This window comes from Penicillium malachiteum (genome assembly GCF_028827825.1).
Source record: "Penicillium malachiteum strain IBT 17515 chromosome Unknown utg000005l:1.0-9002435.0:326005.0-9005861.0, whole genome shotgun sequence".
In the NCBI taxonomy this organism is placed as follows: Eukaryota; Fungi; Ascomycota; class Eurotiomycetes; order Eurotiales; family Aspergillaceae; genus Penicillium; species Penicillium malachiteum.
The window spans coordinates 5,777,539-5,796,570 of NW_026643099.1; the positions used below are offsets into that span (position 1 = coordinate 5,777,539).

The 19,032-nt window shown below is 44.9% G+C and overlaps 6 protein-coding genes across 6 annotated transcripts; 3 read left to right on the forward strand and 3 right to left on the reverse strand.

Annotated features, from left to right (window-relative positions):
- Nucleotides 1–568: 568 nt before the first annotated feature.
- On the forward strand, nt 569–823 carry N7483_012162 (uncharacterized protein; the record flags this gene model as incomplete). Its single annotated transcript, XM_057095589.1, has 1 exon — nt 569–823. The coding sequence occupies one exon, from the start codon at nt 569–571 to the stop codon at nt 821–823; it is 255 nt and encodes an 84-aa protein (XP_056941560.1).
- Nucleotides 824–2,004: 1,181 nt separating this feature from the next.
- Nucleotides 2,005–2,523, reverse strand: N7483_012163 (uncharacterized protein; the record flags this gene model as incomplete). Its single annotated transcript, XM_057095590.1, has 1 exon — nt 2,005–2,523. One exon carries the CDS (start codon nt 2,521–2,523, stop codon nt 2,005–2,007), a length of 519 nt encoding a protein of 172 aa, XP_056941561.1.
- A 199-nt stretch (nt 2,524–2,722) lies between these two features.
- On the reverse strand, nt 2,723–3,767 carry N7483_012164 (putative JmjC domain protein; the record flags this gene model as incomplete). Its single annotated transcript, XM_057095591.1, has 2 exons — nt 2,723–2,743; nt 2,796–3,767. 2 exons carry the CDS (start codon nt 3,765–3,767, stop codon nt 2,723–2,725), a joined length of 993 nt encoding a protein of 330 aa, XP_056941562.1.
- A 749-nt stretch (nt 3,768–4,516) lies between these two features.
- Nucleotides 4,517–9,510, forward strand: N7483_012165 (transcription factor domain-containing protein; the record flags this gene model as incomplete). Its single annotated transcript, XM_057095592.1, has 8 exons — nt 4,517–4,734; nt 4,790–6,181; nt 6,249–6,275; nt 6,803–6,976; nt 7,444–7,639; nt 7,699–8,184; nt 8,240–8,491; nt 8,542–9,510. 8 exons carry the CDS (start codon nt 4,517–4,519, stop codon nt 9,508–9,510), a joined length of 3,714 nt encoding a protein of 1,237 aa, XP_056941563.1.
- Nucleotides 9,511–10,514: 1,004 nt separating this feature from the next.
- N7483_012166 (casein kinase II subunit beta) lies at nt 10,515–11,636 on the forward strand (the record flags this gene model as incomplete). Its single annotated transcript, XM_057095593.1, has 1 exon — nt 10,515–11,636. One exon carries the CDS (start codon nt 10,515–10,517, stop codon nt 11,634–11,636), a length of 1,122 nt encoding a protein of 373 aa, XP_056941564.1.
- Nucleotides 11,637–16,776: 5,140 nt separating this feature from the next.
- On the reverse strand, nt 16,777–17,779 carry N7483_012167 (bZIP transcription factor; the record flags this gene model as incomplete). The annotated part of the gene is made up of 3 exons (XM_057095594.1): nt 16,777–16,926; nt 16,988–17,541; nt 17,614–17,779. The coding sequence occupies 3 exons, from the start codon at nt 17,777–17,779 to the stop codon at nt 16,777–16,779; spliced, it is 870 nt and encodes a 289-aa protein (XP_056941565.1).
- Nucleotides 17,780–19,032: the final 1,253 nt, after the last annotated feature.

The following is a 19,032-nucleotide window of genomic DNA, read 5'->3' on the forward strand; positions in this document are numbered from 1 at the left end:
AAAGATAGGTTCAAATGTTGGGATTATTATGGCGTGGGGCAGGCGGGGTTCATCGGAGCATAACCGATTGATGACGAACGAGAGATTCTGATTGATGGAGCTTATTAGGCGGGGTTTCTGGGGTTATCACTACTAAGATGTTTAGATTTAGTTTTATAGAATTTTATGAGTATTTCTGTGTTCAGGATGGAGTTCATTTACTACTAGTAATATTATGATAGTAGAATGACCCTCCCACAAACCGAGGTACATAGTACCTACTAGTGGTAATAAATAAATCTAAATAGACCACACAAACTAGACATCGAAGCCTCGACAGAGCTAGAATTACATACATCGATTGGAATAAGAGGATAGTTTGATATTGTATACATAGTGTGGTATATGCACTTACAGAGTCCATAGTTGTACGAGGTGCCCAGGTGGCGGCCTTAAATCAGATGATAATGACGCACGCTCCAACCTTCAACTCTCGACACCATTTACCTCCTACACACAAGAATATCAAAGTCATATTTTGAAATCTCCTATATACTCAAGTGCTGAGTCCATTTGACTCAAAATCGAAATGTCTTCACGAGAATCAGCACACACCTACGAGGTATATCCTCCACATCATGATAATCCTAATCCACGGCGAGATTCCACCGATCCAAACGTGGTCCATCACCTCTACTTCGAAGACAACGATAGCTTTTTTCCACCTACTTGGATTGGGAAAGACGAGGCCTCACAGCGACGGTTTCCCAACGATAGTACAACAAGTCAAGCGTCCAAAGTTGAACATGAAACGAAGCCACAGACTCGTGTTGCGCAACACTGAGCACTAGTATCAAGTGGAGCTGGATCCATGATTTCTAGCGCAAATGTGACCAGATAAATGCGATTCTTCTTTTGAGCAATGATGAAATAGCTGGACTGCCAGTGGTGAAAGAGCTTCGAGGGCAAGATCCAGTAGGAATCAGAATCAACATTTGATGTCACAATCCAAGTAATACAGTAAAACCGGTTTAGTAAGATACTGGCTTAGTGCGATAACCTAGTTAGTGCGATAAATTTTTACCGAAAAATTCAGTTTCACATATAAATATCGCAACTTCTCCGTTACAGCAATATATCGCATCTCTCCGAGGCCCCCCTTACATTTATCGTTCTATCCAGGTCATCATTTCCCTGATTACCTAATATTCAGCCAATCAAAATTCCTCGTCAAGCCATCACGAATAGATCAGGGTATTATTAGAACCTGGAAAGCCTACTGGAAACACCAGTGGGTAAGGTTTATGGTATCTGAATTTGATGCAGGCCGTGATCCAATACAATCTATGGATGTGCTTCATGCATTAAGATGGGGGATTCAGGCATGGGAATTCAAATTGATATTTCCGCTCAAACTATCACCAATTGCTTTAATAAAGCATTGATCGATAAAGGCGAAGACTATCAAATACAGCAGCAACTGATTGATGAACTCAATGCTAGTTTAACTACGCTGAGGCCTTTATTACTAGATCCAATAAGTATCGAGAACTTCCTTGATCCTCTGGATGAGGTAATTCAAGATGGTATTGAGACTATAGATAATATTGTGCTAAGCCACTTTCCCAGAGAGGTTGATGATGATGATGATGATGATGCAGAAACCATACCTGAAACCCCCCCTAGTTCCGATAGATGATGCTATTCGTGCATTAGAAACGCTTTGTTTGTATGAAGAGCAGCAGGACCGGGGCAAAACGCAGTTGATAACTAGCCTGTATAGACATAAGAGGTTGATACAGGATAGGAGATCAAAAGCACAAAAGCAGAAGGATATAAGGAGCTATTTCCTATAGAAATTTGTATGTACAACAGAGATATATGCCTAGTTATAACGATACATATTGACCAAACCAACTGTATCGTACTAACGGTTTTACTGTATAGTAGAATAATATTCACACCATAACCAACTCTTTAATCGTACATCCACCCATAACTCAAATATGAAACCTTGAAACCGTCTCAAGAGCTTTCCTTAGCCGCTTCAGCAGCCTTCAAAGCCTCCAGTCTCTGCTTATTCCGCTTGCCCAAAACCCGCATCGTATTCTTCCGCTCAATCTCCGTCATCTGCTCCCAGTTGCTAATCCGAGAGAGTGTCCCATCCACATTAACCACCATCGGTCCCAGATGATCAAGCGTGACTGTAGATCCGCCCTCACTACTCAGATCCAGGCGCTGAGGATTCGCACCGGAGGATTCGCCAGAGGGTAGGGCAAGCTGTTCGGATTTTGTGGTCTGCTCCTGTGTGTTGGATTCAGCCGACTCGGGCTTTTGGTCTGTGGTGTTTGAGGACATCGTGTGTGCTGTGCGACTGTGCTCAAGGGTTCTGCACTGGGGGAAGAGGATGTTGGAGAGTCGGGCGCTGGGGCTTGGAGTGTATGTGCTCAGGATGCTGGTTGTTGGAATTGCAGCGCGAGCAAATATTGGGGTAAATGTTAAGTGGAGGAGGGCAGCGCGGTAGGCAGTGCGTGATAATTGCATTGTTAAGTGTTGGAGACTTGGAGTTGCGAGGATAAAAAGTGTGGAGCGGAGATGATTCTGGAACCCGCGATCTTTAATATGACGCTAGCAGTTGGCTATACTCTACAAAGTAGACGAAGTAAATACATTAAAATTTCAATTATTTTCAATTCTCTTATTGTACATAATATTTACATTTATTATTCGTTGGGTGTTTGAATTATCGGAACCACCAATTAACCTAATCCAAGTCATTAGCACTCAACTCCAGAACGATCAAGTCCAGTACTCACCGAGGCAGTAACACCTTCTCCAACTCCCTTGATACTATGCCACCACCCCTTAGGAATAAACAAGCCATCGCCTGCCTCCAAGCATGCCTCGAAGCCATGATGAGGCTCACTTGACTCCATAGAGACCGATGAACCCCATACCATCTCATCTAGCAGAGCCCGCTCTCTACCCTGCATCATCTCTTCACCTCGAAAAGCCGCAGCTTCTCGACTCTTACTTTTACCCAACTCTGTCCGCACAGCAGAGAAAAGTGCCTGCCCCTCAGAGGGCGCTAAAAGACGGACCACTTTCCGTCCCGCCAGCTGCACAAACAGATTAGGATTAGGATCTCGGTGCAGCGGAGTGTATGTAGGCGGATGTCCAATCCACACATTTGTGTCATATACATCTCCCTTTCCAGATTTAGCGACAATCTCCGGTGTGGGAAAATCATCCTGTAAAACGGACGGAAGATCAAGGAGCTGGCATTGTGCTAGATATAGCCGTTTAGACTGTGGGATTGTCTCGGCCATGCGCATCCAATCCAAGAAAAGAGTCAACGGCGCATGAAGCTGTCGAAAACTTATCCCCTCGGTCGCATCTTGTTCTGATCCTTTGGCATCTGTGGAATTGAGATCTCGTGTAACGCCCTCGGTAAGTTCGAGGGGTACGAACGCGTCCGCGGCATGTGTTTGTAGGTATTCGACGTTCAATCGGGTCGCAGGACTCGAAGAGCTGGGTATTTCAAACCAGTTCTTCAGCGCGGGCAGATTCTTAAATTCGGATCGAGGAAGTAGACCCGGTTGTTCTGGGTTAAAGCATTGTGTGCGAAAGGTATCAACTTGGGCATCGGGGAGAGGATCGAGGGTTCGGTATGGGTAGGTTGTTAAAGCGGAGAATGGGCGGGCTCTGCGGGTTTGAGGGATGAGTTCAAGGGTATAGAGACTGTTTACAGCCCGCTTTTTGAAATGGGGTAGCCATTGTAGATTCATTCGAGCTGGGGCGAAGACTAGAGTCTAGTCCGGACTGAGTAGTGAGGAAGAAAGTCGTTCCACTTTTGACTATTAAAATTGGTAGTAAGACGGCCCCCACTGGGCAAACTCAACTTCGTATACGCTGCACCAAATGCAGTAGAATATTTCACTGATACCTCCCTTTTTGAGCATTTTTTTTCTGCTAAGATGATCTTATGAGATTTATAAATCATATGACTTTCCTATTCTTGGAGCTGAGGCCCCCAATTAACTTATGACAAGCTTGATCAGTTGTCGAAGTCCAAGTTCATGTTGACATGGGTTCAATAGATAGTATGATCCCAAGAGCCTTTTTTTAGACTAAAATGATATTGAAAAGGAAAGAATTCTTCACCATCTCTTCCGTATAGGGATCTATTATTGGCTCCTACTACAAAGAGCCCCTAAATAGTATGGTCCACTATAAAATTTGGCCCCATTGCCGAGGCTTTTTGGACCCCTCTGAAGGATCCGTGACGTAGACTGAAACGAGCTGCCATTTCTGTAAATCCTTAAATTTGTTTAAATAAAATGATCTGCTATTCCCTCGATCCCACCGTACCTTGTTGTTGTGGGTGTACTACCTGATTGAACGCCGTGCGACCCTGGATTATTATTGAAGTCGTACCTGGAGGATTTACGACTGCGACGCTTGGAATTGGACTCAGCTTCGCTTTTCACAATTGTTTATTGCAACTTGAACGGATTCGAATTCGTTGATTATCGCTATGCCGTCGCTTGGAAAGATTCATAAGCGCCATGGCTATGGCAAGGAGGCGCATACCTATTACCCCGTGCTCATTGTTGGAGCCGGAGAATCAGGTATCGCAATGGGTTGTCGCTTGAAGGAAGTGCTGGGAATGGATCAATTTCGGATTTTTGATCGTCAATCTGGTATTGGAGGCACTTGGTGGATTAACCGATACCCTGGAGCGGCTTGCGATATGTGAGTACTGACATAGCGCTTGGACATAAGTCAATGGTATCTAACGAATAGTTAGCCCGGCAATTCTATACTCTTTCTCGTTTTGTCCTAAGCTAGACTGGTCCACCTTACATCCCCCCGGTGCCGAACTCGCGCAATATTTCGCAGATGTATGCGAAAAGTATCAGATCGTCGACAAGATTCAACTCCACACGGACGTGAAGCAGATTCGATGGATGGAAGAAGATGAAGAGTGGGAGGTCATTCTCTCACATTTGGTTCCTGGTACGGGTGACCTCTCCCAATACGAGCGCGATGAGCTTGTTGCACGGGAAGGTCCAAATAGTGTTTATATGGGTACCGAGATGGTACGAGCCAAGGTGGTTGTGAGCGGAGTGGGTGGACTGGTTGAACCAAAGTCATGGCCAGATGTCCCTGGCTTTGAAGACTTCAAGGGAGAAATAACACACACGGCTCGGTGGAATAGTAATATCGACTTTAAAGACAAGGATGTCGTTGTGATCGGTTCTGGGTGCAGTTCAGCACAGGTTGTCCCCGAGCTAGCCAAAAAGGAAGCCAATGTTCGCTCTATCACTCAAATTATGCGAACTCCTCCTTGGGTACAGCCAGAGATCCTAAAACCAGATGCACTTGCAAGATGGGAGAAATGGAGTCCCAAACTGATGACCAATGTACCCGGTCTCAACAGGTTCTCCCGGAATTTAGTGTTTTGCGGGTCGGAATATTTCTTCTTCGCCATGTTCCCAGACAATGTTTTCGGCCGCTGGGCTCGACCACAGATGGAGCAAGAGTTCTTGGATAATATGCGAGCTTGGGCACCGAAAGAGTACCACGAGATGCTCACACCGAATTACAGTCTCGGATGCAAGCGTCGCATTGTCGACAGTGCTTGGTATCAGAGTCTCAATGCACCTAATGTGGAGCTTACAACTCAGCCCTTGACTCGTGTGCATGCCAAATCTGTCACTATTGGACCTGGAAAATACTACCCACCCAATAGTGCCACTGAAAACGATGTGGTCCGTGAAATCCCTGCCGATGTGATTGTTCTGGGCAATGGATTCGAGACCAATCAATGGTTGCATCCACTGAAGGTCACAGGCAGGGGAGGCAAAGACTTACATGACCTTTGGGCCGAGCGTGGAGGTGCATCAGCATATCTCGGGATTGCAATTGATAAATTCCCGAATTTCTTCCTGCTCTTTGGTCCTAACACTGGTACGGGACATAGCAGTGTTATTTTCGCAACAGAGAATGCGGTCAATTACTCATTGAACTTCATTAAGAAGATTCTGAATGAGGAAGTCAGTACCTACGAGATTAAAGAGGAGGCAGGACGGGCATGGTCGAAGCAGGTGCAGGATCAGCTGCAAAAGACCGTCTTCAAGCGTGGAAGTTGCTCAAGTTGGTATATTACCGCTGACGGATGGAACTCGTCGACGTACCCGTAAGTATTTCAGCTCTGGTTATCCTTTATTGATCTCATATCTGTTTTCATGCTAATAAATCTATAGATGGACTCAAGTTCATTACTGGTACCGGTGTGCTTTCCCAAGATGGAACGATTGGGCAGCTAAACCCACTCGGAAGGGATTGATTAAACAGCAAAGGAATAAAGCCATCCGACTATCTGTGCTCGTTGGGCTTCTTGGTGCACTTGCATGGCTATGGAAGAACCCTGAGTATCAGGACGGAGTAATGGGACTGTTCCTTGCTGGAAAGAGCTGGCTTCTTTCAATGATCCGGGGATAAGATCTTTCATTCATTTGATCAATTGATGTTTCTATTTATACAGTAATCTTGGATAATCTTCTCATGTCTTTCATTTGTTACTAATCCACGTAAGCTACCTACCTATAACTAGTCAGCCCTACCTACATCTTACATATGCATAAAAAGCAAGTAAATACCCAAATAATATACTCTAAATGGATACTTCTCCCTAAACCAATCATGTAAAGACAAATAAGATGACTCAGCCTCAAATCTGGGGAAGCGGCAAACCCCGCGAGGAATCTCTCCGCACTTTCTCGCTGCTAATTCTCCTTAGCTATTCTTCTGTGTGAAGGTTCTTCCTGCCTATCATGACTTCAGAGTCACCTCGGATTGAAAGTACACCACCGCAGACAGGTCCTGGCGATGAGGCCACCACACCGGCTGCAGATACGGCAAAGAGGAAGGCGGAACAGGGTAACGGAACGCAGACGCGCGCAAAGCGGAATCGCTATATCTCCATCGCATGGTATGTATGGTCTGATTCCCGGTATATTCCCGGTGTCTTAGTCGGCATTAATTCATGCCCGAAGCTCCTTGAACGGCATTCACTCAATCCGGTGTCATGCCACCCGGCTCCTCTTTCCGCTTCGGAATGGAAATGTGGAAATAGATTGGCAGTGGGCTGACAATTCTCTGTCGTTCTTAGCAATGAATGCAAGCGTCGCAAGATTAAATGTAATGGACAGGTGCCGTGTCAACGGTGCGGACACCTAAATCTGGAATGTATGAACCCCTTCGGCTGAGATAACTACCGTCTCTGTACGATCTATTCCGCAGTCATCGAACTTGTGGGGCTATTGACTCTCTTCTGACATTTGCGCAGGTCGATATGCACCCAATTGCTGCAATAACAACTTCAAGGACTCTGAGTAAGCCATTGACTCCACCTTGGCTGTGTCAAGCCGTTTCTCTGATACTGATATCTTACTGCAGTGAGTTTCGGTCTATGACAGCCCAGATCACCACGCTTCAGGACCAAGTCAACAACCTTTTCAGCAACATTAATGAACTAAGATCTCAAAAACCAGCTTTTGAGTCTCCTCCCTTTGACCATCTTTCTCGCGATGGATCCCAATCTGTCTTCACTCCCATGCCCCGGGGATCCCAAAGGCTCGATCCCGCCATCCTCGTTTCCATGGCCCAACCAGCTCGGCCTTCAATTTTGATGTTGCCAAAACGAGTCTCCAGAGTATGGGAATTACTCCAGCAGAAGATGGAATCCCCGATGACTTGACAACAGCACATGTCACGCCAGCTGGCTCTCCACCTGCACATCTAGGCCCTCTTGTTCCTACTATCCATCCGACTAAAGATCCCATCTGGTCGATTCGACGTGAGGAAGCTTTGCGTTTATGCAGGGTCTATGAAGAAGAGATCGGAATAATGTACCCTCTGGTTGACATTACTACCGTCACAAACCAGGCTAATCTTCTCTACACGTTCATGGAAGCCGCTACGCGAAGTGGATTTGCTCAGCGGGGTCTTCCAGGAGCTGATAGTCTTCATGATGATAACTCTGTTCTTTTAAAGTTAATTCTTGCAACTACATTGGTTGTAGAAGGGGGCGGCGAAAGTGACATAGGTCAGAGGCTGTATCATAGTATCAAGTCTGTGATTGAATCTAAATTATGGGGCCCTCATGATATCAGGAATATTCAGCTTTTTGCTATTGTGGTATGTATAAAATACCTACTTTTCGCTTTCTTGTTACATTTTCTGATTGGAATAGGCCACATATCATTTTCATACAGACGACGACGCTATGGCCTATCGACTGATTGGGTTGGCTGCGCGAATGTGCTTGGAGATGGGCCTACATCGCCGTGATGCTTTACTGAAGTCTTTCCCCAGTGAAGATCAATGGAATGAAATCACTCGCATCTTTTGGACTGTCTATAGCTTGGATCGGCGATGGAGTCTAGGCACTGGTTTGCCATTTGTCATTCAGGATGAGGATATTGACCCGAACCTTCCAGAGCCGGTAAGAGAAGCATTGGTTTATGGGAATGCCATTTATCTAACTTCAACCAGGATTCCTCTTTGCCCTATTTACGATGTATGATTTCATACAATCGAATCAGTTCTAAGATCTGGTATTCTGGTCTTGGCTCGGAGGGAACAACTGATATTCGGCGAGACGAGATTGGATATTTGGACTATCAGATTCTCCAATGGTATAAGCAGGTCCCGGATGAGCTCAAGTTTTACCCTGTTGAATCTCCTAAGAATGGAGAAGCTGCAAGCCGAGGCATGAGACGTCTCCGGGTTCTGCTGTACCTGCGAATGAACCAGCTCCGAATTCTAATTTATCGACCGGTCCTCCATTCCGCAGCGAGCATTTTAGAAGATCGAGGCCATGCTCAGACTGTTGTGGATATCGCAAAAGACACAGTTCGAGTCCTCACCCGGCTGAACCAAATGTCTGATATCTATCGTACTCAGCAAATCACCTTCAATTACTTCCTTGTGGCTGCGCTCGCGGTACTTTTCCTTGCTGTCTGCCATGCACCATCTGACTTTAATCGCCAAGTGCGAGACGAGTTTTATATGGCACTAGATTTGATCAACGGCTTCAGCACGAAATCCTACGTATCCAAGCGCCTGTGGAAAACTATCAAGGGTCTCAGAAAGATCGGGGAGAAACTTGGGGTTCTTGCACGTCCTTTTGGCACTGATTCCACAGATCCTCATTCTACTGCTGCAGTGGCAATGGCAGGTCTGGCTGGACATTCCATTGATGATCTGGCTGTATACGGTTCAATGAATGGAGTGGATGATCTCGGAAACAGCCCATTGAATGGTCTTCAAATGAGTAATGAATTGACTCATTTATTCGAGGCTGTTGGCTCTTTTGGTAACTTCCTGCCAAGTACTACGGGACCAGACGGGATGAATGGGTTTGTTGGCGCTGATGGCGAAATCCAAAATACTGGGGAGGGACTTTCAGGAATTCTTGGTGGTGAAGAGGAATTTTCCCGCATCATCCGTGATTTATTTTAATGCGAGAAATGAAGATCAATAAGTAATTAAATCAAATGTATGAAGTAGCTTATAGACCTTCTCTATATAGTAAACCAGTTGACGAAACCGGAAGCTTCGCCGCGCACCTTTCACGTGACTTTTACCTCCCACTTCGTCTCCCAACTCTGAAGCTTTCCGTATCCTTGTTCTCCCCACCTTCGAAGCGTCTATCCTAGGTCTCCATCGCATGCACACCATTGTGCCTGCAGCAGCCTGACCCGCGCCATCTTGATCCGTGCGGCCCTTCCCACCGCCCCACGAACCCCTCGAGCCGAACCTCCCAGTACCCTTCACTCGTGGAGAACACTTTTGACGGGGGCCTGCAGCATCCATGAATAGCGTTAAGCTTACCCTTTGATAATCGCTGCACCACTCGTAAGTGATCTGAATTGTATTGTAGGAGTTCGATGGGAGACTGATAAGATTTTGGTGGGGCTAGCCTGAGATACAGAACTCTCGACTCGGAACCGCACAACCTCCCCTCCCGCACATTGCTATGAGCCTGCCAAACCACCTCGACTGATACACCCTTCCAACACCATTCAAGGCGATCACTTTGCGTTGCAACGCCGATTCCGATTTGATGAACTAGACAATCGGATCATTTTTTAAGCGAATTGCCTTCCCAGTCGTCTCCACACATCAACGTTGATCTTCCCGCCCGCAGCTGCTCTGCCCAACCCCTCCCAATTTGAGCGTCGAGGTTTCTGAACCTTCGTCGCAACTATCTTAACCGCCTCACAATTAGAGCGACGGACTTACTTTCGTCGCCATCATCTCCTCTCGTCGCTAACATCCCAACCCCTCCCAATTCGAGCGACGGGGTTGCTGTGCTTTCGTCGCTACTATCCCGCATTCCTCCATACAATCTCGGCAACGTGTCGAGAGAGACAGGTTCGGCGTTGGCCGACGGCCTAGACAGGCTGGATTTGAGTCAACTGTCTGAATCAACCCTTTCCTCGTCTGTGTCCGCCTCTTTCGATATGTCGTCGTCAGAAGGTGCTCCAGAGTCATGGATCTCCTCGTTCTGCTCGCTCATGGGCCACGAGTTCTTCGCGGAGGTATCGGAGGATTTTATTGAGGATGATTTCAACCTGACTGGCCTGCAGTCGCAGGTCCCCATGTACAAGGAGGCGTTGGAGATGATTCTCGATGTGGAGCCCGAAGATGAAGAAGATGAGGAGGAAGAAGAGGAAGAGGAAGAAGATGAGGATGAGGCTTTGGGCGAGGATCGACCACTTGGTTATCGGAGAGCTGGCGATCGCCGACACACCCGCGTTGCCAGTGATTTGAGCGTTATCGAAAGCTCCGCGGAACTCCTGTACGGTCTCATTCACCAGCGATATATCACTTCGCGTCCGGGTATTCAGCAAATGCTGGAAAAGTACGAGATGCAACATTTTGGTGTCTGTCCGCGTGTTAACTGCAACGGGTGTAAGGTCCTGCCGGTGGGTCGCTCTGATACTCCCGGTCAAGAAACGGTGAAGCTTTTCTGTCCCGGCTGCATGGACATCTACACACCACCGAACAGTCGTTTCCACTCCGTCGACGGTGCATTCTTCGGTACAACATTCGGCTGTCTGTTCTTCATGACCTTCCCTGACCTTGATATCGGACCCCGATTGGATTCCTCACTTTCAAGCATGTCGCGAAACACTTCACAACCCGCCTCTCGCACGCATCCGTCAGATGAACTTGAATCGCCCAGCCCTGAAGAGCAACCTCTCGAGATCAACGGAATCCGTACCGCTAACTTGTGCCCGGGACTTGGACGCGGCAAGATTTATGAGCCGAAGATCTATGGATTCAAGGTTGCCGAAGCCTCTCGAGTGGGACCCCGTATGAAATGGCTTCGAATGAAACCGAGGAACATTAATGAACTCGATGAAGCTACAACACACGAACGTCTCGCCAATATGAACGAGGCAAAAGGTCAGGGCAGTGAATCCCGTGGGGCAGACAAGGATGGAGACACACAGATGAATGCCGCGCAATCCCAGGAGGCATTGATCGCGAACCGGAAAAAGGCACCCATGCGCCGACGACGCGTACTTGGTGAATCTGCTCCATCAGACCAGATGAGTGTTCAAGCAGACATGGGTTAAGAGAACCAACTTTGTTTTATCTTTTTTCAAGTTTTCGAAAGGGGAGGTCACTATATCAACCGCGCCCATTTTCAGGCCCAATGATCTGCAACTAAATATTTAACCCGGGAGAAAGTCTCACGGCCGCACTTAGGCAAGACATGAGAGTCCAATATGTCCTGCCGGGGAAAGTTATGAGGATGCTGAGAATTGATGATAACACGACGAGCTGGGCCTTTTTTCTTTTCTAATTCTTTTTTTTCTTGAATGGGATGTTTAAGCTGTCTTTCTTAAATATTGTGCTATGATCTGGTCTCTGTCCCATGTGCATCTTTTCTAAGCCTTCAATGTCATTTTATGGCGCAAATCCAGCATGAATCTAATAAGCTCGGTCTTGTAGTGGTCGTTTCAAGTATTCAAGTTCAAATTCTCTTTTAATCTATTGGGAAGTTATTTGCGAATGTGGAGATGAGTCTTAGATCTGTAGCTGCAGCTACATTAATGTTTGGTTATACCCATATCTACCAGTAGTACCAGTCAGTACCTAGTAGGTATGACTCGGATCCGAAGGGACTCGGACTCGGAGTACGGAGTACTTGTACCCAGATTTTATATGCTTCAAGCCCAGTGCATGCATGAATAAATTGCTCGTATGAACTTAGGTGTTCAAGTTCCTGGTGTGTTAGATTGGGACCACAGTGGTCCCGTTCTCTTTGTCGATATCACCGAACATCCACCTTCTCTCTCCCTCCCTAAGCACTTCCAGGGCTTCCGTTCTGACATGGTGCATGATAAGTCATTTCAATCAAGGCTGTGCTATGGCATATCCTCACTAGTTTAGTTCTACTAGCGGGCCGTGGATGGATGAAAATGGGATGTATGCCTGGTGGTCTATATTAAGTAGATGAATACTTCTGATCATTATGACAGTTAGATCAGGCGCACTATTAGGTTTGAGTCTTAAAACGCCGCGATATTTACCTAATGAGGAAGGTAGATAGCCCTAGAGTACTACTACTTTCTTATAGACCAGATCTCAATACATCCATCAAAAGGTACTGTCACAGGGTTACCTAGGTATTCATAGTCATGACAGATAGTTGCTACTACCTAGTTGGATTATATGGCAGCCTGGTCAACTTGAAGCGAGTGGTCAAGCATCAATCTACAGATGCGAAGTGTATCACACATAGTGCCATATTGATGTTTGATTGAACTGGGATGGTATAAGGTGCTTAGGTTGACTTGCTTTTTAGATTGATAATCCTACCATACATATGTAGAGTTGCATTCACTTTACTGGCAGAACCTGGAATAACAGGGATATAGGATCATGATAGGGCGTGGCGTCGTAGGCGAACAGTCCTGTTTGAAATAATTGTCGAGCTGAGCCTTTTGTTCCTGTCTCTTTCCTAACTAGGGTATACAAGAAAATCCCGAGGTCTGCATGTCGGACTATATTGATTATTGATTATTGATCTCGGATTCAAACACGCATCTTGACGTATGTGAGTTGGCTAGGAAGTCACATGTTCCCATCTATTGAGATCTCGACTGTGGCTAGGACTCTCGGACGAAATGTGGCCCAGTTCAATAGAGTATGCAATATGCATGGAGAAGAGTACTCCGCACTTCTTTCGTCTTCTATTGCATCGGGCTACTCATGGTGATTAGTGATATCTAGCACACCTGGACATAATGTGTATGTACTTCATCACTATCTCGCACTATCTCGCACTATCTCGCACTATCTCGCACTATCTCGTAAAAGCGACGCACCTATAGGACTGTTCCACATATCACTGTCTTGGTTAACGTTTCCTAGAATAAATGGTTCTTATTGGTCTCTTCGGATTTCTAATATCTTGATAATTTACATTACACCCCTGACCCTTGTCATTCTATTCAAACAAAGCTCTTCCTACGAATCATGTCTTTTTACGAAGTACGTCCCGACAGGTTGGCTCAAGCATCACGTCACCCGACCGTGAAGGGACTATTCCCCCTTTGGAAAAGTTGAGAAAGCCCCCTTGAAGCTTTGTAATTAGTCTCATTGGAAATAAATAAGGCGAGATCGGCGAGATCATTGTATCACCCCCATCACATGAAGCTCTGGATCTTTTTTTTTTTTAAGTTTACCGAATCATTTACTCTATCCGGAGTAGCTTGTCCCATTACTCTGGATGAGTTGGGAGTCGATCATAATATGGGCCTTGAATGATTCAGATATCGGAATTTGTCCGATACCTCTCCATCATTACCAGTACCAGTCTATATTCATAGTACTTCTAACTAGATCGAGAAGATGAAGCGGATGGTCCCGCCCTCCACTACTCTGTATATAGAATCAGGGGCTAAATTTAAATTCCCATTGATATTTGCTTTTTTTTTGACTTGTTTCTTCGGCTACGGAAACGGAGTTCTTTCGCCTCTCGGTCCTACGGTCTAGTTCATTGGAGTCCTGTAATGGGGTCCTAAACTGCCGATCGACCCCATGAATCATAATCCAGTGGGGCAACTTAATTGAACTCTTCACTCCCTAGTGCTTAATCTGATTGAAGGATGGTATTCAAACGTTTCGGCCCCCCTCCGATCCCTCGTGGCTGGAGTTGACTAAACTTGACGCTAGGGTTTTTGGCTCGTGGATTCGGATTCGGGGGGGTTTAGTTACCCGGTTCATTCCTTTGAATTCTTTATTTCGAGCTGAACTAAACTGAACTCAACCAGGGTGGATCTACGGAGAAGTCCGTATGAATACTAATTGTACGAATATGGTGGTACCAATGTGGTGGTTCTGGGAGCCCTATGGCCTCATGTCTCAAGCCTCCATGTACTTATGTACTGATGTACATCCTGAAGACTTGTTTATGATGCTTACAGGTCTACCGTTTCAGAATAGTGCCATGTCAGTACAGACGTAGACAGATCTGCAACTAGCGTTGGAGAATATTCTCCTAGATACCGTAAGATCTGATTTGTTAACTTGTTCGGGATTATAACTGTCAAAATTAATCAAATTAATTATGATAATCGCCACATTGTTGAATATGTACTTTATTTTGCCTTCAAATGGATGTTTATCCGATACCGAGTATTCAAATTTTCAAATATTCAAAATATTTGAATTTCATCTTATCTATCAATGTGGATATGGCTCGGTAGAAATCACCTCAAAAATTATTTTTGAATGAGATAGAAATAGTTACTTATGCAGCACTAGAGTATCTACAATAAGGTTGGGGACTTTCATGCAGATTTTCCCTGCTGCAGAACCGATTTCGCCCCCTAGAATAGAACACTGGCACGCTTAAAATTTGAAGATAATGCTCATAGTATACTAGTATGTCTCTTGGGAATACTGAATAAGAATCAACTAACCCAGAAACAGCAAATGAAGAATCCCACACTTTCGGTTTTTGGCCCCTTTTAACCCTTTAACCAATTAAGTGGAGCCCGTGACTCGAATTCAAAATGTTCAGCCTTGAAATTGAAACCCTTAACCGATCCACTCCGGCCGAAAGTACTGCGCGCGGGCCACCAGATTGCCTGAGTAATGTACAGGTCCTTGTGGCCCTTGTGGCCCTCTTGTGGAAGAGATTTCTGACTTCTCTCCTAGGCTACTATCATTGATGCCACTCAAGTGCTTGGACGCCCTACGCGAAACCAAAGAGTCGGGAATGATAAAAAAGCCAAATATCATTTCACTACCCCTAAAATAGAGGCTCAACGTGGAACTTTGCCAATGAGCCAAGGAAGGATTTACACAAGGCTACCATACCTTCAAAGGTAAGTGGGAGCGAAGGACCGCGTGGTTCTATTATTGTTTTTAATTTATTTTCATATCCTTTCATAGGTTCATTCCAAGTATTTACTCTAGTAATTTTTTTTTATTTATTTCCCCCCTATCTCCCCGACTCTAATCTACTTCAATGTTAGTTCTATGTTAGTTTAACTTGGGACTCAGACTCTTTACCATGGGAATGGAATAGAAGCTCCAAATTGCATCATCGGGTTTTGGGGATTACTTAGAGGGGCTAGAAAGAGCTCTTCTAGATTTTACTAATTATGATTGGCGTCTGGGGACTCGGGAAGATGATATCCTAGTTCTGCAGCGATCCTATTTCCAACAGTCTGGTTAGGCCACATGGTTTACGCGACGGATCCGCTCGGATCATGACTCATGTTGACTTCAAATGTTGTATCTTCGAGCACTTCAGGTTGGGTACATTGCATCTGTAAGGGTTGTTTCGGGAGAATCTATGATCCACTTATTCCACTTATTCCACTTATTCCACCCCACTTCATACATTATTTTAAGAATAAACTTGAAAATAATGTAAAATGACATTTGAATGTATGATCTTGTTAATCCCCATGGTCCCCGAACCCAAACTAGGAAAATGTTCTCCCGGTAAAAATGTTTCATATACCGTTGGTGGCGCTGGAAAGGGTAAACGGGGAACCTATCGACATGCCAGAAGTGGACTCGATTGCGTTTTAGCGTCTGGGGGCCAAATTTATTTATTTATTATTATTTTTTTTACTCTCTTTCGCTCTGGGGCGCCTTAGATAGATACTGTACTAGACTCTTATTAGCACTAGAGTACTAGATACCGGTGAAATTCCTGGATTTGGGGGCCATGGAGTCTTTATCCTGTTGATAAAACCAATCGCTGCTGTCGATCAAAAGGTTATTGAGATGGCTTTACGAGATACTAAGGGCTAGTACTAGCAGTATGGAGTAGGCGTTTTATTTACAGAGTAGACTAACCGTTAGATTCTAGTTCAACTAGGGAGCTGCTTCGTACATGTAAAATTTGAGTGATTTGTAGATTGTAGATTTGTAGATTCATTGACGTCAACTGGTTCAAGTTCATACCTTAACTACCTATATTCAAACATGAAAAATAAATTCCAAACGCCCTCAGATGATGCTCGCTCTCATGTCCCAATGAAATACTAATCGTTAAAACACATAATACTAAAGTGGAGAATTCCAGAAAAACTTCGGAGAATCACTGTGGAGCCCACATGATGGGCCACATCTTCTCCATTCCATAATATCCATATAGTCTCTTTTGGACCCAAGATTGCATAACCAAAGTTCCCTTCGGTGCGTCTCCGGGCCATTCAAAATGGTCCCCGAGAATTAACTCGAACATCAAGGCCGTAAATCGTATTCATACAATCCCGGCATGGAGCGCGGGGAACAAGGAGCCGATTCCGGGGTAAGGGGAAATGTAAAGATCGAAGCCTCAGGAGAGGTTGATACCGCACGCTGGCTATCGGAATACCCGTAAAGCGGAGGCATCTGCCATGACGAATTAGCTTGCGGTCGTTGAATTCGACGAATTTTAACGGGCAAAATGTACCGAAAGTCCCGGCTCCGCATGCGTTGGTTGACATAGATCGATTCCTGCCATAGAGGCGTAACTCATACTGAATGGACTCATTATGTCCTCGTCGTATTGAGATTTCCTTGGTGCTCCCATTGCGGCTGTTGGTACCATGGGTACGACAGATGGTATCGTTTCGTTGTACTCGGCATATGACATGTGTGCACCGTGGTGGTGGTGGTGATTGCCATACCCGCTTGGAATGGATTGGTACACTGGAAGTTGGGTGTACTGTCGATAGGCATCATAGGCGGGGAGTTGAGGGTACGAAAAGGCAGGTGGTGGGGATGCTGTTAATTGACGAGTACATTGTTGGGCGAACATGGCTCGCTCGTCGGACCCGTTGTAGAACTCGTATGGTCGTTCTATCTGTGATTGGGATGGTTTGCTTTCTCCGGATTTCGAGCCTCGTTGCTTGGGGCGAGTCTTTGTGTTCTTGGGAATCACGGGTTCTGCGTGGGATTGTTCTGGGGAAGCTGAAGATGCGGCACGTCTTTCTAGATCTTCCAAGCGGCGCTTCAACTTCTTTCCTGGGAGGAGTTAGGTTTCAAGTTCTTTGTTATTTGGGTATAGTTCATTCTCTCTCTCTGTATATCACTCACGGTAATTTCTTTGAGCAATCCGATTTTGGATCCGACGACGCTCTGCTAAATCAGAGATCTTGGTCCAGTCTTCATTTGGATTGGCGTTGGGACTGAAAGCACTACTATTGTTGTGACTGGAAGTGCGCGAGCCCGAACGGGCATCGTAAGTAGAAGAGCGATGCATGGTAACCAGAGTGTCAAATGTCAACTTGAGTAGTAACTTGAACTTGAACTTGAACTTGAACTTGAGAGAGGAAGTTGAATCCTTATGAGTTGGAGAAAAGTAGATCCACTATAAGGCCGGCAACCGGGGAGGGGCTATAGATTGATTATATACTCGGAGTGTCGGAAGTATGGGGCTCCTAATCCCGTCGATCAGCTGTACATTTGACGGGCCTTGCAGACTTAATGCTAAGCCCCCTCCCCCCAGTCTGTGCTCTTAGACTCGAAAGCTGCCATGTGTATTGGGGGACAAGATTCTAACTAATTTTAATTTGGGGGTTATACCAGTGAATAAAATAATCAAATAATAATAATTAAATAATAATTAAATAATAATAAATAATAATAAATAATAATAAATAATAATAATAAATAATAATAATAAATAAATAATATAAAATATGAAATATAAAATACCCAACTTTGAAATCATTTTGCGCATGGACGGACAAGGATCATTCCGGACTATTCAGCCTCGACCCAGTCTGTCTTCTCGTAAACCAATCTGGGCCACGTTTTCAGTACCACATGAACCTAGATGAAATAAATGATAAATCAGTAAATCAGTAAATCAGTAAATCATTAAATCATTAAATCATTAAATCATTAAATTATAAATTACGAGCTAGTATGCGCTGGACTATTTGTTGTTTTCGCCCCGGTGGATTACGAGGAATATCAATCATGAAGATCCTACGGTACAAAGGAAAGTATATGATTGAATCAAAAAGAATAAAATAGTGACAAAAAAGAAGCAAAAAAAAAAATTACAAAAAAAGAAACAATAACTTGAAAATCAACTTGAACTTGACTATTGCATCTGGACCGGAACAAACGTTAGCGATATTCAGACCAGCCTCCAACACGATACAGGGGATGAAACGGGGAAATATGCGTTGTTCAGAGGGGGTTACACTAACACTCTCAAATAAAATGGAAATACTTTTTATTTTTTTGTATCATATGTATTTTATTTTATTTTATTTTTTATAATTTTTATAATTTTTCTTCACGTGGATTAGGAGTTAGAAAGGGGGCCACGTTTTGGAATCTCTGATGTACGCCCAGTCAACAACCAGGATACGGATGCTCCGTCAACAAGGATACGGATACTCCGCATGAAGATAGTGGAGTGGTCCACGGGTAGTTAGGTTACCGAGCTTTTCAATTCATTTTCAAATATAGTATACGGAGTATATATCCTAGATATCCTAA